The 16,005-nt window shown below is 41.0% G+C and overlaps 1 protein-coding gene and 1 long non-coding RNA gene across 3 annotated transcripts in view; one reads left to right on the top strand and one right to left on the bottom strand.

The window, feature by feature from the left end:
* The window catches only part of LOC146565902 (uncharacterized), a 28,612-nt gene extending 16,097 nt beyond the window's left edge, over positions 1-12,515 (top strand). Inside the window, exons 3-4 of the long non-coding RNA XR_014894172.1 lie at positions 9,812-9,879; positions 11,927-12,515. This is a non-coding gene — a long non-coding RNA (uncharacterized LOC146565902). The remainder of the gene's footprint in view (positions 1-9,811; positions 9,880-11,926) is intronic.
* Positions 666-16,005, bottom strand: part of elnb (elastin b) — a 23,627-nt gene continuing 8,287 nt past the window's right edge. Inside the window, exons 17-50 of one of the 2 annotated variants that reach the window (XM_085289324.1) lie at positions 15,734-16,005; positions 15,535-15,567; positions 15,013-15,450; positions 14,898-14,927; positions 14,469-14,684; positions 13,946-14,077; positions 13,825-13,857; positions 13,449-13,484; positions 13,229-13,360; positions 13,084-13,131; positions 12,883-12,933; positions 12,547-12,639; positions 12,338-12,361; positions 10,292-10,312; positions 9,939-9,965; positions 9,704-9,727; positions 9,555-9,599; positions 9,096-9,329; positions 8,771-8,938; positions 8,636-8,665; positions 8,504-8,548; positions 8,176-8,391; positions 8,036-8,092; positions 7,702-7,947; positions 7,397-7,438; positions 6,289-6,771; positions 6,126-6,152; positions 5,484-6,032; positions 4,876-4,935; positions 4,463-4,546; positions 4,259-4,309; positions 4,051-4,074; positions 3,694-3,759; positions 666-2,197 (exon numbers count right to left, since the gene is read on the bottom strand). The exon at positions 15,734-16,005 is cut by the window's right edge and continues 49 nt beyond it. In XM_085289324.1, the coding sequence (XP_085145450.1) occupies positions 2,175-2,197; positions 3,694-3,759; positions 4,051-4,074; positions 4,259-4,309; positions 4,463-4,546; positions 4,876-4,935; positions 5,484-6,032; positions 6,126-6,152; positions 6,289-6,771; positions 7,397-7,438; positions 7,702-7,947; positions 8,036-8,092; positions 8,176-8,391; positions 8,504-8,548; positions 8,636-8,665; positions 8,771-8,938; positions 9,096-9,329; positions 9,555-9,599; positions 9,704-9,727; positions 9,939-9,965; positions 10,292-10,312; positions 12,338-12,361; positions 12,547-12,639; positions 12,883-12,933; positions 13,084-13,131; positions 13,229-13,360; positions 13,449-13,484; positions 13,825-13,857; positions 13,946-14,077; positions 14,469-14,684; positions 14,898-14,927; positions 15,013-15,450; positions 15,535-15,567; positions 15,734-16,005 (4,060 nt within the window). In that variant the 3' untranslated portion in view covers positions 666-2,174. The remainder of the gene's footprint in view (positions 2,198-3,693; positions 3,760-4,050; positions 4,075-4,258; positions 4,310-4,462; positions 4,547-4,875; positions 4,936-5,483; positions 6,033-6,125; positions 6,153-6,288; positions 6,772-7,396; positions 7,439-7,701; positions 7,948-8,035; positions 8,093-8,175; positions 8,392-8,503; positions 8,549-8,635; positions 8,666-8,770; positions 8,939-9,095; positions 9,330-9,554; positions 9,600-9,703; positions 9,728-9,938; positions 9,966-10,291; positions 10,313-12,337; positions 12,362-12,546; positions 12,640-12,882; positions 12,934-13,083; positions 13,132-13,228; positions 13,361-13,448; positions 13,485-13,824; positions 13,858-13,945; positions 14,078-14,468; positions 14,685-14,897; positions 14,928-15,012; positions 15,451-15,534; positions 15,568-15,733) is intronic. The other variant, XM_085289325.1, reaches the window with a different exon arrangement.

Here is a 16,005-nt window from a genome sequence, read left to right as displayed (position 1 = left end):
TGTATGCACATTGTTCCTACTCAGGTTAGAGTGCAGTGGGATGCCAAAATGGCTTCAAAGCCCCCCTTCATTTGACTTTAAGGCCCAATCAGTTATGTAACCAACATCACTCAAAACCCTTGTCTATAGCCCACAACAATGACTGTCTGCACTGACAATTACTAACTGTTCTGTTGTGACGCTTGACCTGCATTACCAAATTAAGGAGCGCAGACTTTTAAAATAACTTGCCAAGTCTGCAGAGTTGTCACGCTGGCACTTTATCACTAACTGATGTTGACTCGGCAGTACCCAATCTCAATCAGCGCCCAAATATGCACTGCAGCTCTTCATAATAGTTGTCTTTTTGTTAAAGTTTGTACAGCATCAACAACTAATTGTTCACTCTTCATATGAGTCACCACGTACACAAAGCTTCACTGCTGTTCTGCGTTTTTTTTTATACTCCCCTAAGCCACAGTTGTCTGTTTCCTTTCTCAGTACAGCATACCTTGCGGTTGAACCCACCACAGTTCAATATGCTAAAAAACCAACATCTACTTCTAGATGTTGAGCTTCCTCCTCTTGCCAAGTGGTTAAACCCCTCCTTGTTGTTTCATTATAGGGTTTTTTTTGTACGTGCTAAATTACTCCAGTAGCAATAAAATAATGACACAAAGAAGTCGTCATTGGTCATCTCTTTACTTCGGAGAGCATTGTCAGAGAGTTTACAAAAGTGCATAATTTTCTTCATAGGCCACATAAAAAAAAAGAAACACAGATGTTAAAAATCACACTGAGCTCGAGATGCACATGAGCTCAAATGCAAGACGAGATTCACTCACCCCACTTTTGACCCACTGACGTCACAGCCTGCACTGTGATTCAGCACACATTCAAGGACAATGTAGAAAACAAAGCACTTATACTCATCATAGTAGTAAACGGGTTTAAAAACTGTAAAAACACACACACAGAATGACTAACTCAAATATTTTAGTACTGTAATAATGCACTTGACTTTGTAAAATGAGGCTAAATACAGTTCTCAACATAATTTAAAAAGTCTAGTAAACGTGAGCAGTTTCCCCAACAGTGTTAAAGGAGGTTCATGAACAGAAGGAAAACGCAGTAATCAGTACTCCTCAGATGTCATGTACTCTAGTCATATTACCTCACATTTAGCTTGAATGCTTACCTCAACAGCAAATGTAAAAGCTAAAACTAAGCCCATTCAGAAAGTCAGGACAAATACACCCTCCTAACAATCAAAATATATGCACGCTAACCAATATTTTACATTTATACCATTGAGTGTGATGTGGCTATAAAACAGTGCCATTAAGTTGTGAAATGAGTGGAAGAATCTCACAGGTGGGCCTCAAGTGGTATCTGTGAGAATCCTCAGGCTCCATTACTGATACTACTGAGGCCTGAGTACAGCTCACATGGCCAGAGACTGCTTTTCAAGGATCAAAAGACTACCACTACTGCATAAAATACTGCCTTCATCTTCTCCTGTGACAGCAGCTGTTTGTCTCTGTGTCTGTACACACTACTTGTTTGTCCACTGATGTAAAAGATGCTAACAGTGAATTATCTGCTCGGCCATTCACTCTGCAGACATATCCCAGTTTAACTGGGTAGAAGTGTCGCCCTATATTTCTTTACACATTGCGTCAGCATGCAGACAGGTCTGGAGGAGCTGCCCTGAGGGAGTCCTTGGTGTCAGTCTTAACCCAGAGGATTTGTGCCAATACTTGCATAACGACACAAATGATAATCAACACAGCAAAGACAGACAAAAAGTGATGAAAAGAAATGCTGATTCTTCACTGTAGTGGTTCTCAACCCGATCATCAGGAATTTCTGGGGTTTTCTACCCACGTTATTTTATTTTTGAAACTTTCTTGAGAAATTGACAGTTAATAATTTGACCAAAATAAAATGACTTAATTATCCAAAAAAGGGAAAAAAAGTATTTAACAAAGGGAAACAGCAATCTTCACCTGGCGGTGAATCTGATCCGGTTGAGAACCACTGCAACCTTTTATAAAACCCAAGCAAATGGAAATGTAAAAAGCGGGATGTGCTGAAGCTTTAGCTTCTGTGGCAGGTAAGACATTTACAGTGTGGGATCATGCAATAGCACCACTGTTGTTTTAATGAGGTCACTTCCTGTCTTTTGGTCTTTCTCACTTCCTCCTTCGGCCAGCTCCTAAAAAGCAGAACAAAGACAGCGTTATTCTTCACTTTACATGCAGTATGCAGATTGTTTAAATAAGACTTCCGCTGTTCATCCAGACCAACATAAAATGACAACTGTTAAATCCCACTTTATACTAACTCAGAATAGCTTCCAGGACATATTTCCCTTAGTTTATAGGGTCAAATGTTCATTTCCTACACAGACACATAGTTCCTGTATTTGTGGGTGTTACCAATTGTTGCCAATTTTGAGCATGTCACTTCTGTAGAAAACATTTTTGGATCAGAGGAAACTCTCAGAGGAGTCTGGCAATTTACTCTAGAAGCTACTCTCGGTTTTTTATTAATTGAAAGTCTATCCCATCCCACAAAGATTACAGCCACACACAAAAAACATGACATGACTTTTCTTAAACCCTTAAAATGTATAACTAGAGGGTGAGTTTGATCTCCCAGTTGGTTGAGTCCTTAGCTAGTTTGTAGTCCAGAGCTGGTTTGTAGTTATGTTTGTATTTAGGTTACAAAGTTGCTTGCTTGTAGCAACATCAACATGAAATCTTATCTTGCCTACAACAATGCAGTCTCAGTGTAGCTTCACTGTGATTCTGGAGAGACCAAGTTGTAAACTACAACTTGATTGGTTCGCAGAGGCTTACACCTGCGAAGCAAAAATGTTATTTTTAACTAAAAAGAATAATTCTGGTCAGACTTCAGTGTCGGGTGAAGCAGGTGAGGACGTTGTCCTTGTCCTTCCTCGCATGTAGCACATGGCAGGAGGTCGTCAGCTTCAGATTGCTTTCAAATAATTTGCTGGAAAATGTTCAGTTTGCTTTAGATTAGGTTGCTGCCTGGACAGAGCATGTATGAGCAATGCACAAGCTAACCACCTAGCTATGGATTCAGTGGACCTGTGCTATTCTCACATCAACACAAATTGTTGCATTTGGATATCACAGGACTTTGTACTGGGGAGCTGGCAGGCCAAAGACCATTTAATATCTGGTCTAGTATGCGTGTGAAAATAATTACAGTGTATATTGGGAGGTGCGGAAATCTTTACTTGTGTTTTTTTTTTTTAAATTCCTTTCAAGTTGCAACACATGAAGAAGAACATATCATCGCTATGAGTCCTAAAATGAATGTAAATCACCTCTTCTTACTATATGATAGAAAATCTGTCTGTCCGTATGTTTGTCTCTTTGTCTGCAAACTCCTGCTAGATAATCAGGAGTTGAACAACTAAACATGACACATAGATACATCTCAGGCTCACGAAGGTCTTTATCTATATCGGATATTACAATGTCATCATGTTGCCTTGCAACCATCTAGCAAAGGGCTAAGATGATCCTTTTTAGCCCTTTTGCACCTTATAAAACCTTATAAAAACTTTGTATTATTATTATTTGTCAACACTATTATCTAATCGACAGAAGTGAGGCTAAATATTGTATTGCATAGGAAATGCAGTGATCAGGACTGTTATAATATGTCTATGACTTTTACCTCTGTAGCCCCTGGATCCAAGTAAACCCTGCATGGCTGCATATTTGGCTGCCTTCTGCGCTTTAGCTGAAGGTCATGATAGTAAAACAAACAAACAAACAAACAAACAAACAAACAAACAAACAAACAAACAAACAAACAAACAAAAACAAGAAAACGAGTTTAGATACTTAGTTGTCAGTAGATATTAAAAAAGCATGCATGTTACAATCAGAATTATCCTTGATATATTATATTTCACTAACAAGATAAGCAAAAGTAATATGTTCATCCGATCTGTGTATCTTTGTGTCAATGCTAGACCAACGTTGTTAATTTGGACATGCTTATTCCAGAGGACACAGTGAGTTTTCTTACATTTTTGTCCAGCCCCTGCATACCCTAGAGAACAATAACAGGAAAGATAAAGTCATAACAAACAACTGATACCTTACAATGGACTTTTTAAAACAATCTCAGAATAACACTGCTTTCTGTTTCCTGTTATTCTCAGTTTTGTATGATTTTACTCAAATGTGTATGCTGAGTATTAAAAAGAGGACATATGTGATCAAATCTGTCTCACCTGGATAACTTCCTATACCCAGCCCACCATATCCAGGACCAGCAGCACCTCCTGGAAGAATAAAAACATTACAGCTTTCAAAGCACTTCTTATCTGTGCCATGTTTACAGTGCAGTGCTATGAATTTAGTTGATTTTGATGTTTTGAAATATATTAAAAGCACATTCTCATTATCCTAATGACTATATTTTCATATAAACTGACCTGGTCCCCCACCAGGTAGTCCTCCAACTCCTTGGCCAGTTCCTCCAGGACCTCCTAGCCCTCCTGTACCTCCTGCTACGCTACCTAAACAGATAAATGGGTATGAATGAGAGACAAGTTAACTTTTTAATCAACATGGGGATATAAACAAAGGGCCAAATGAACACTGTTGTACCCAGTGGATTAGAGGCACTTGGGAGAATTTTTTATGTAAAATAAACCATCTTATTTTTATTACCAGTTATTACCAGTATTATTACCAGAGACTACAGATCTTTAGAGAGAACTGACACACCTCAAGTTAGTCACTAATAAAAGTTTTATCTCAGTCAAATTTTCACATGTCTGTTGTCTCTTTATTATAATGTGCTGTGTGCTAAACATTTACTTGACTTTATAAGCTGGAACCTCACCTTGGCCACCACCAGTGACGCCTCCTGTCCCAGTACCAGGAAGAACTCCGACTCCACCTCCTAATGAACAGTGATGTGATTAAATTACATAAATGACAAATAATACAACAATACATATGTTTCCATAGAGCAACGTGAAACAACAAGTTAAACAGAGAAGCAGACTGAGCTGTAGTCCATGTTTATTAAAGGAATAGGATATTTGGTCTTTCAAATAATCATAATGGTCCGTCATACATTACAGTTTGTAACTGTAAAGAGAGCTCCTATGTCTAAGGTTACTTTCTGACAAGACTTTAATGCAACGACAAACACAAAGTGTGAGATACTCCCTCCATAGAATCCCACCACATAGCAAACCAAACCATATGATTCAGTTCCAGTTGCTTTTTGCTGCTGTTTACTCCTATGCATGATTTAATGTGGTGTTGATCCAGACAAAAAGTCAACTTCATGCATTCAGTTGGTTAAATTGGATTAGTTTAAGTGTCTCTCTGAATTAATTTACATTAAGTTTGTGCAAATGGTAGTGCTTTGAATGTAGAGGTTCTGATAAGAAAATATATGAGTTACTATCAAAAGCTTCTAAGTATATCTCAGAATTTTACCTGGTCCGTAGCCAGCTCCACCCAGCGACGAGCCGTAACCTGATTTAGACGGCTTTCTTGTTCCAAGTGTTTGGCCAGGTCCAAAACCACCAGTCCCAGCACCTCCAGGGCCAAAGCCACCAGTCCCAGCACCTCCAGGGCCAAAGCCACCGGTCCCAGCTCCTCCTGGGCCAAAGCCCCCAGTCCCAGCACCTCCAGGGCCAAAGCCCCCAGTCCCAGCACCTCCATGGCCAAAACCAGTCCCAGCACCTCCAGGGCCAAAGCCCCCAGTCCCAGCACCTCCAGGGCCAAAACCAGTCCCAGCACCTCCAGGGCCAAAACCACCAGTCCCAGCACCTCCAGGACCAAAACCAGTCCCAGCACCTCCAGGGCCAAAACCACCAGTCCCAGCACCTCCAGGGCCAAAACCAGTCCCAGCACCTCCAGGGCCAAAACCACCAGTCCCAGCACCTCCAGGGCCAAAACCAGTCCCAGCACCTCCTGGTCCAAAACCTCCAGGACCTGTACCCCCAGCTCCACCAGGGCCATATCCTCCCCCTAATCCTCCTCCTGGAAGAAAAGTTAAAATATATTTACACAGTTATAAACCATAAAAATATCTAAAACAACCATTAACCTCCCTACTCCAAACTAAACCCTTACCTGTTCCATAACCAGCTCCTCCATAACCTGGAAGAAACAATGAAAAAAACTTTGATAAAACATCTGTTTGCTGGCTGCATTTCTTATATCATGAAACCTCCATTAGGTATCTCCATTAGTATATGATCTAGCTAATGATCTTATTTATGTAATCCTTGCTTACCAGATTTATAAGGTTTTCTTTTTCCTTGGCCTGCCTGTCCAAATCCTGTTCCTGTTCCAACACCGCCTGGTCCGAACCCTCCAGTTCCAGTGCCAATACCGCCTGGTCTAAACCCTCCAGTTCCTGTGCCAGCCCCACCTGGTCCAAACCCTCCAGTTCCAGTGCCAGCTCCACCTGGTCCAAACCCTCCAGTTCCTGTGCCAGCCCCACCTGGTCCGAACCCTCCAGTTCCTGTACCAACACCGCCAGGTCCGAACCCTCCAGTTCCAGTGCCAGCTCCACCGGGTCCAAACCCTCCAGTTCCAGTGCCAACACCGCCTGGTCCAAACCCTCCAGTTCCAGTGCCAGCTCCACCGGGTCCAAACCCTCCAGTTCCAGTGCCAACACCGCCTGGTCCAAACCCTCCAGTTCCTGTGCCAGCTCCACCGGGTCCAAACCCTCTAGTTCCAGTGCCAACACCGCCTGGTCCAAACCCTCCTGTACCTGAAATTCAGGCATAACTTAACTGGTAACCCTATCACATTTTTAATAAAAGCAAAAATAGTTTTACCAGGCTGTGGTGTACTCTATCTGGAAGTTTTGTGTTTAAAAGTTCTTTTTATTATATTTATACCTGCCTCAGAGAAGAAGCCTCTGAAATAAAAAGCATCATGTTGGTTTTAATTAGAAGTGCCGAGAGTATAAGAGTTGGGTTATTGACATCAATCACAGCTATATGTTTTGCTAATAACAACCTACATTTAGATTTGTGTACTTCCTTTACTCTTAAGAACTTGAAAGAACTGGACTTCTTTAAGTTATTTAAAGAAGTTAATTCAGAACTGAAGAAGCCTCTTGGATGAGAGGTGAAACGTCTTTAAATAGTTAACAAAGTCCAGTCGTCTTCTTTTGAGCTCTTAAAAATACCATGGTGACTGAGAACCTACACAGATGAAGTGCATATTTTATCATAACACACAACAGTGAAGGTATCACCACTTGTTATTTATTGCCTTTCAAACAACAGTATGTACATATGTAATGGCTAGCAGATGGTGATTTTTTTTTAATATATAGACAAAGAACTGACAAAAACACACTTCACAAGTGATTAAGTATAAATTCTCACCATGTCCAAAGCCAGCTCCACCTAGTGAGGATGATCCATAGCCTGTCAACAGAAGTTAACAGCTTGAGTATAGCTTATAAAATATTTTCCTAATCATTTTTAATTTTGTGTCTTTACATCAGCATAATGAAAAGAAGAACTGCAGGATTTTAAACAGGAGACAAACATGCAGCAAACTGTCCCAGCTTGGATTTGGATCAGGGGTCTGCTTTTTAGAGTTCTAGTCCTCTGACCACTCAGCTGTCGGGTTCATATATATAATACTTTATTGAATGTTGTTAGTCATAAATACTTGCTTATTATACCTGATTTAGGTGGTTTTACTACTCCACCAGGTCCATAGCTGCTTGGTCCTGTGCCAGCACCACCTGGTCCTATACCACCTGGCCTTGTTCCAGCACCACCCAGTCCGGTCCCAGCACCTCCGGTCCCAGCACCACCAGGACCAGTGCCACCAGGCACAAGGCCACCTGGTCCATAACCTATTCCACCTGGTCCAGTCCCATAGCCACCAGGTCCAAACCCAGTACCACCAGCTCCTGCTCCATAGCCTAAAAATCAAATATTTTAAATGTTTAGTTTCAGTTTTCTCTATACTTCCTTTATGTAGGTTTACTCTGTGTGTTCACTTCATTATACTTTTAGGTGGTTTTCCAGTGCCGGTGCCCAGTCCTGGACCTGTGCCATATCTAGAACCTGGTTAACAGAGCATTTAAAACTGTTAATACTAATAGTTATAAACTATTTAAATTAGATATTTTTGATCAATGTAAACTCACCGTCAGGTCTAACACCTCCCCCAGGGCCTACTCCTGTTCCTCCTGCTCCTACGCCACCATAGCGTCCAGGTCCAGTTCCATATCCACCAGGCCCAGTACCATATCCACCTGGACCGGTTCCATAACCTCCAGGCCCTGTGCCATAACCTCCTGGACCAGTGCCATATCCACCGGGGCCAACCCCACCTTGGCCCCCTGCTCCAAGAGTCCCATATGCTGATGGAAAGAATAAACACCCTGAATGGACTGTGTAGCATCTCTCATAGCTAAAGATTAAACAAAAAGTCTTAATTTAAAAAAGGAGAACATAATTTCTCAGTTTCTAAACCTTTGCCTGGTTTTGTTACTCCAGCTCCAGTAGGGTAACGAATGCCTGTGAGTGAAAAACAAAAATATTCTCAAATGTGGGTTGTTAAATTTGCTGGGATTTAAATGTTAAAGATAGTTTTAGGTAGCGCACCTCCCCCTGGTAAAACTCCAGTACCATAGCCTGTAATAGAAAAATGTGTGAAGTGCATAAACTGGGAATCATTATGTTATTGTATTATAGGAATTTAAGTTAACATTTGAGGACCAAAACATGAGTGCAGCTCACCTCCTGTTCCTACTGCACCAGGCCCACCAGCCCCAGGTACCAAACCACCTCCTCCAGGACCTCCACCCACTGCTCCAGGACCTCTTCCTGCAGATCCAGGACCACTTCCCACTCCTACTCCCACTCCTCCCTGTCCACCACTTGTGCCTCCTGCTATAGGTTTATAAGCTATAGTTTAAAAATATGAAGACATATTAGATGTTTTCCTTCAGTGTGTGGTGTTTTTTTTATACTTCATGACTGTTTGTTGTAATATTTGTTAGTCATGGCAAGTTGCACACACTGTGAAGAAGTTGGATAGTTAGTTAAAAGGCACAAGTGGCACCTTTAGGTGGTTTTGGTGTTGCTCCAACTGCACCTCCTGAACCAACACCTGTTCCAGTAGCAGGGCTGCCTTCTCTTCCTGTTGATACACCACCTGAAACACTTCCTGCAACTCCTGCACTGGTGGGACCCCTTCCTACTCCTCCCTGTCCACCTGTACCCGCTGTACCACCCCTGTATCCATCAGGGCCTCCTTCTCCATCACCTTCACCTGGTGTGTCACCTCTGGGGACACCTGCAGACAGAACATAGATGGTGTGCGGATGAGTGTTCACCACCATTGCAGCTGATATGACCTTTCTCTTTACAGTCTTTATTCAAAATGGTAGCTATTTTTCCTTTTAGTCTCACTTCTAGTCTTTTCCTATTGCTAATCTTATGATTTGAATCTGTGATCAGTATAAGTAAGTAATCCCTAAACTTAATTTGTAATTGATTATTTTTATCCTGTTTTAATCACCTGGGGGTTTGAGGGGTTTAACTCCAGTCAGATCACCACCAGAACCTGTAAAAGGCCAGATTTGAGAAATAATATTAATTTGTGAATAACTTTGCAAGAAACACATCAAAGAAATGCTGTGCACTGCATCTTGCTTTCATACATCTCACCTGTAGGGGGAAGTCCTGTCCCACCTGAATTTTAAAGAGAAATGTTCAAGAGAGTTGCCAGTGTAAATATGACACAGCAGTGTTTGCTGATATCTTTGTATCTTTCAGAAATCTGCAAGCCACATATAGGCCTACTTACCAACACCTGCACCAGCGGTTTGAAACCAGAAACACTGGTAAGTAAAATCCTGACAGCACTTATTTAAACTTTAGCAGTTTATGGAGGTTTACATACCACTTGGTTGCGCAGCTCCACCAACGACTGTAACAACAGCAGTACAGATTTATTTGTAAAAGCATAAATCAGAAAAAGTTAAGCAACATTTGTTTCAATTTGCAGCTGTTAACTGGTGTCAGTCTGCCATGCAGTATTCTCTGGTACTCTCAGGTAAACCAGTGACAGCCGTGACAGCATTTCAGTGGAGAAATAACACGAGCCACATCAAAAAGGAGTCAGTGTGTCACTGCATGCTCAGTTTTATATTCAAATGCACATGCTTTTTCAATCTCTATAGTCAAGTACTGTTTAGAATGAGATCTGCTTTCCTTCAAATAAGATCTCAGTGTTAATTATTTATACTAACTTACCAGGAGTCACGCCTGTGGATCCTGTGGAATGTAGGAAGAAAGCTATTAGTTTAACTGTTATAAATTCAAAGAAGAGAAGTGGACTTCCTGTTGCCTCACAGATGTTGGATGCTTTGCAGTTAGAATATATTTCGATGTCCCCTAAAATGTCACCAGTGTTTTAACTCTAATCTTCGTGACCATTAGATTTTGCTCAGTAAATAAAGATCTCCCATCAGGAAATTGTATTGGCACTTTACTGACCTGTAATCACACACCCCTAATGCCTCGTAACACTTAATAGAACACAAAGATATTTATTGCTTGCTGTAATCAGTTCATTCAAGTTTTTGGATTTTGAGAGTTGTCATCTGCTGCAGGTTTGGTAGGTGTGAAAATACTGCAGCCAGTTTACACTGAAGAATATCAATAATAAAACATGAAATAAAGAAAAGAACTTAATTTGCTATTGCACACATACACTGGGTGTGTCACGTAAGACCATCAACAAAGCAATGGTGTACAAATACAAAACAAAATGTGCACTAAAGCAAAGTAAGGGGCACGATTTTATATGTAGACAATATTATCTTAAGTATAAAGTACATTATTTACCACATCGCACTCAGATTACTATAGAATGAATATATTTATCTCTTCTGTCTTTCTGTCCGTAAACATGATGGCTCAGTGTAGAGTGGGGTTATCTTAACCATCCATTAAAATTTGGCTTGCATCCACCAAGATCTTAAAAATCAACTCAGTGATTTATTGGTTGAAAAAAGCTGTATGACTTAAAAACCATAACTCTTAGAAGTGTGGTGCCTATTGTCAACATATAGAGTACCATATAAAGATTTAAAATATCATCTCACATTTGACCTCTGACCTCTCATTCAGTTTCAATAGGTTGATCAGAAACTCAAAGTGACTGTAAAGCTATAAAGAGGTATTTAAAACAGTGATTCTTACTGCCATCGTTTGTACTGACAGCATGTGAGCATATAGGGATGATACATGGGGATTGTAAATGTCATGTTATTTTGGACCTCTGAGCTCTTTTTAAACTTCAATTACGGTCAATCTTTCATAAAATGTCTTTTATCTTTAAAACTATGCTTTCTACTGCCGTTTGTTTGCATTGGCAATATTTAGGGCATATTCCCAGTTTTATATTTTACATCTTCTTTTCTTTCAAGTTGACCCCAAACTTTTTTTTTATCTTTCAAGAAAGTATTTTCAGAGTTTCTGCAATCAAAGTTAACATTGGATACCCTTACCTGATTTTTACTGCACTACAAACATCTTAAAGTACATTTAAAAAGAATTTAAAAAGCAAAATAGATATCTACATTATACAATGCAGTTCCCTCAAAAGTAAATGCTGCGCTGGCTTGGTGGACATTTGCTCTCATGGAGTGCTTGTTGTTTTAGATCTACTAGTCTGTAATATTATTTATTTGCTGATTAGTAACTGGATGAAATTTGTTGGAGAAAAGATTAAAAATGTTTTAGTAATGGTTGAATATGTTAGTCAAAATCTGAATTTGTGGCAACCATGTTGTATGGTAAATGGTCTGTATTTATATAGCGCTTTACTAGTCCCTAAGGACCCCAAAGCGCTTTACATATCCAGTCATCCACCCATTCACACAGACATTCACACACTGGTGATGGCAAGCTACGTTGTAGCCACAGCCACCCTGGGGCGCACTGACAGAGGCGAGGCTGCCGGACACTGGCGCCACCGGGCCCTCTGACCACCACCAGTAGGCAACAGGTGAAGTGTCTTGCCCAAGGACACAACGACCAAGACTGTCCAAGCCGGGGCTCGAACCGGCATCCTTCCGATTACAAGGTGAACTCCCAACTCTTGAGCCACGATCGCCCATGTATACTTCAAATGGCCACATGGTGGCACTGTCCACCCCCAAATGTAAGAAATCCAGCTCTTTTGATTCACAACAAATGTAGCTGAAATCTGTATAATGACTTGAACAGGAAAGCAGTGAAAGACAAAGACACAGCTACTGATGCACAGAAATGGATAAATACAGAATCTCTGACCTGGAAGTGTTGTCCCGTTGATTCCTGTTATATACAGATAGATTAAATAACATAAATTGAAGTAATACTGCTTAGATGACAGAAAGTTTCAACTAATATACAACTTTTAAACTAATACTGGTATTTCTGAAACACGTGGTTCAACCAGTAACTAAGTAATTATGATATGCATATATCTATATCTCTGTAGCATGAATGGCCAAAAATACCTGGCTTGGGTCCAATGATGGGGATTCCTGTTCCACCTAGACGATCTCCGTCACTCCCTGTACCCGCTGGTCTGCCACCAACACCGGTACCTCCTGTTTTAATAATTATGTAGGAATCTTTTCACATCTGAAAACTTATTTCGAACAAATATTTACAAATTAAGGTTTCTTTTTGTTGCTGTTTGTTTTTTTGTGTTGCTTCTTTGTTTGTGCACCATCTTCAGCAACCATCAGAATTCCTGACCTGATTGATTGTGAGAATTGTCATATGCACAAAGTCTGTGGATGATTTCAACATAAGAAAATGTTCTCAAGAATCCAGAGAGTTTCACACACCCTCTCCACCAGGACTTCCAGACCCCTCTATCACAGTGTAAATATCATCACCTGAAACAAGGACAGAATAATAAAAGGACTGAGATTAGAAACTAGCACTCCATGTAATGTCTGGAATGATTAGTAATATAAATTTAAATAGTCAAATAAAACGTGTTTGCATATTGATTGTGTGTGTTTACTCTAACACTGCACAGATACCTTCTGTTGCCGGGGTTAGTGTGCCTCTTGTGTCTTCAAGTCTTCCTCCTGATCCAGCAATAGACAATTGAACTCGTAAATTGTGAAAATGATAGTTAACTGTAATATGATTTTTTTTAATTTTATCCTTAGCACAGAGGCTCACCACTTGGTCTGGTTGTTGTCTGGTTGGTGCCAGTGGTGGTTCCATTCGCTGAAACGCCAGGGCCGGTCCCTGTTCCTGCTACTGTAGTGCTGGTTCCAGTTCCTGTCCCAGGTACAACTCCACCAGGTTGCCCTACAGATTATAAAAGAGGTAAATTCAAAAGAGGTGCTTAAAAAGTTTATTTATTATTTTCCACTTGACTTGTCAGACTACACCTTACCAAACTTTGCAGCTTTAGATCCAGCCGTGCCGTAGCCTGAGGATCACAACAAATCAAATGTGGTTAAAAAAAAGAGAGTAAAAAACATCATTTTAAGTAAACATTAGAAACAACAGGAATAGTGAGTGTGTAGCTTGTTGTATATTACTTTTCCTGAATGGAATGATTTTTTTTGTACCTAATTTTCCTTGCTAACTTTGAAACAAACAAAAAGAAATGAGCAACTAATATTTTAGTTTTTAATAACCCTCGGAGCACTCCAAGTACTCCACCTGTGCCAGCTCCACCTGGGCCTTCATCAAAATCATATGAAGATATTTTCACCATTATTCACAAAGTAAGAGAATTCAGTTTGAAAAAAAAAAAACATTCATACCATATTTAGCAGGTTTTAATCCAGGTCCATAACCTGCAAATACACATAAAAAGTTTCATTTTAAAGATTCTAAAGCGCTACAATCAGAATTGTCTAGCAAAATTATCATTGCTTCCTAAACCTGGTCCAAATCCAGTCCCTGGTCCTAGACCATAACCTCCACCTGGTCCATAGCCTGTGCCAACTCCAGGCCCATAACCACCAGGTCCATATCCTCTTCCAGTCCCTGGGCCCGTGCCACCACCAGGAAGACCTAGGAAGGTTCAAAAGTGTGTGAGTAGTTTATCTATAACAAAAGCTTAAAATATCTTTAAAAAGAAAAACAATTTCTAACCATGGAAATATTTTAAATATTGTTGCTGTTTAAAAATTTATATCAAAAATGATTTAATTCTAATTGACTGATTATAATTCCTACCAAAATCTGATGTAAGAAACTTAAAATTATTGCCTTCATTTAATTATAAAATTACATTATATTTTGAACTCTTCCTGTGTTAATGCTCATGTATATTACATTAGTTTGCACTATATTTAGACTTGGGTCCCTCTGCATATCCTGTGAGATAAGCACGAGGGGACAAATCCTTTAAAGCTAAGTGTATCATATTTAGAACTATAAGACAGGCGTTTCATGTCTGTACCTCCAGCACTGCCTGGTCCAAATCCGCCTGGTCCAACTCCTGTCACAACACCAGACCCCGGTATACCACCTGCCCCGAGTCCTAGCCCCGGTCCACCACCTGTTGACACTCCACCTTGTCCAGGAACCCCTACTCCAACTCCAAGCCCAGAACTAGGCCCGGTTCCTCCTCCAAGGCCTCCTGCACCAAGGGCACCTCCAGTACCTCCAGGAACACCTGCAGAGAGCAGGATTTTATGAGAAAACAAAAACTTGTCAGATCCACAGACTTGTCAGATGTCAAAACTAAAGGTGTGATTAGTAACATTCATTAGAAGTACATAGTTGTGTGAGTTCAGGTGGATATTCTGATATTCTCTATACATATATTTTATGAAATTGCAAATTTACTGCATCAATGTCATCAGACATTTAGTAGGTTGTTTCTTACCATATTTGCGCGCTTTGGCTCCAGCATAACCTGCAAACGCATCAGCATTAGTTTTATATTAGCCAGTGGACCTATTTTAATTCTGACATGGCTCCTTATTTCTCTTCTATCATACCTCCAGGTCCATAGCCAGCACCACCGGGTCCAACTCCACCTGGGCCATAGCCAGCACCACCGGGTCCAACTCCACCTGGGCCATAGCCAGTACCAACTCCACCTGGGCCGTAGCCAGTGCCAACTCCACCTGGTCCAACGCTGCCTGGACCGTAGCCAGTGCCAGCACCACCTGGTCCAACTCCACCTAGGCCATAGCCAGTGCCAACTCCACCTGGTCCAAGTCCACCTGGGCCATAGCTAGTTCCAACTCCACCTGGTCCAAGTCCACCTGGGCCATAGCCAGTGCCAACTCCACCTGGCCCAACTCCACCTGGGCCATAGCCAGTGCCAACGCCGCCTGGGCCAACGCCGCCTGGGCCATAACCAGTTCCAGCACCACCTGGCCTTAGTCCTCCAGTACCTGTTCCTGGACCTCCAAGAGCCCCACTTAACATGCCTTTCAGGAGAAAATTGTTAATTTTTAGCTACTTTGATTTATTTTGATGAATAATCTATAATAAATAGAGAAGTTATGTCTTACCATATTTACGAGCTTTGGCACTGGCATCATACCCTGAAATAAAATTATAGTATTTATGTATATTGTATGTCTTTGATAATGTCATAGATTTGGTTTCATAACTGCACATTCTCAAGTTAGTGTTGATAGTAGTGTACAATATAGTTTATGTATATTTTAATATTTAATATGAGATTTTAATTTAGTGATTCATAATTACCCCCAGGTCCCACTCCTACTGACCCAGTGCCAGTACCACCTGCACCATAGCCAAGACCCCCTGGTCCAGTGCCAGTACCACCTGGACCATAGCCAAGACCACCTGTTCCAGTGCCAGTACCACCTGGACCATAGCCAAGACCACCTGGTCTGGTGCCAGTACCACTGGGACCAAAACCAACTCCAGAGCCAGGTCTCACACCTCCAAGGCCTCCAGATGTGCCAGTACCTGAGCCGCCTGGACCAAAACCATAGCCACCACCTGCCCCTCCT

Source organism: Mchenga conophoros, linkage group LG10, assembly GCF_057382185.1.
Source record: "Mchenga conophoros isolate Kocher_MC1m ecotype Shallow Benthic linkage group LG10, M_conophoros_male_GT1.1, whole genome shotgun sequence".
In the NCBI taxonomy this organism is placed as follows: Eukaryota; Metazoa; Chordata; class Actinopteri; order Cichliformes; family Cichlidae; genus Mchenga; species Mchenga conophoros.
This window is presented reverse-complemented; position numbering and strand designations above follow the sequence as displayed.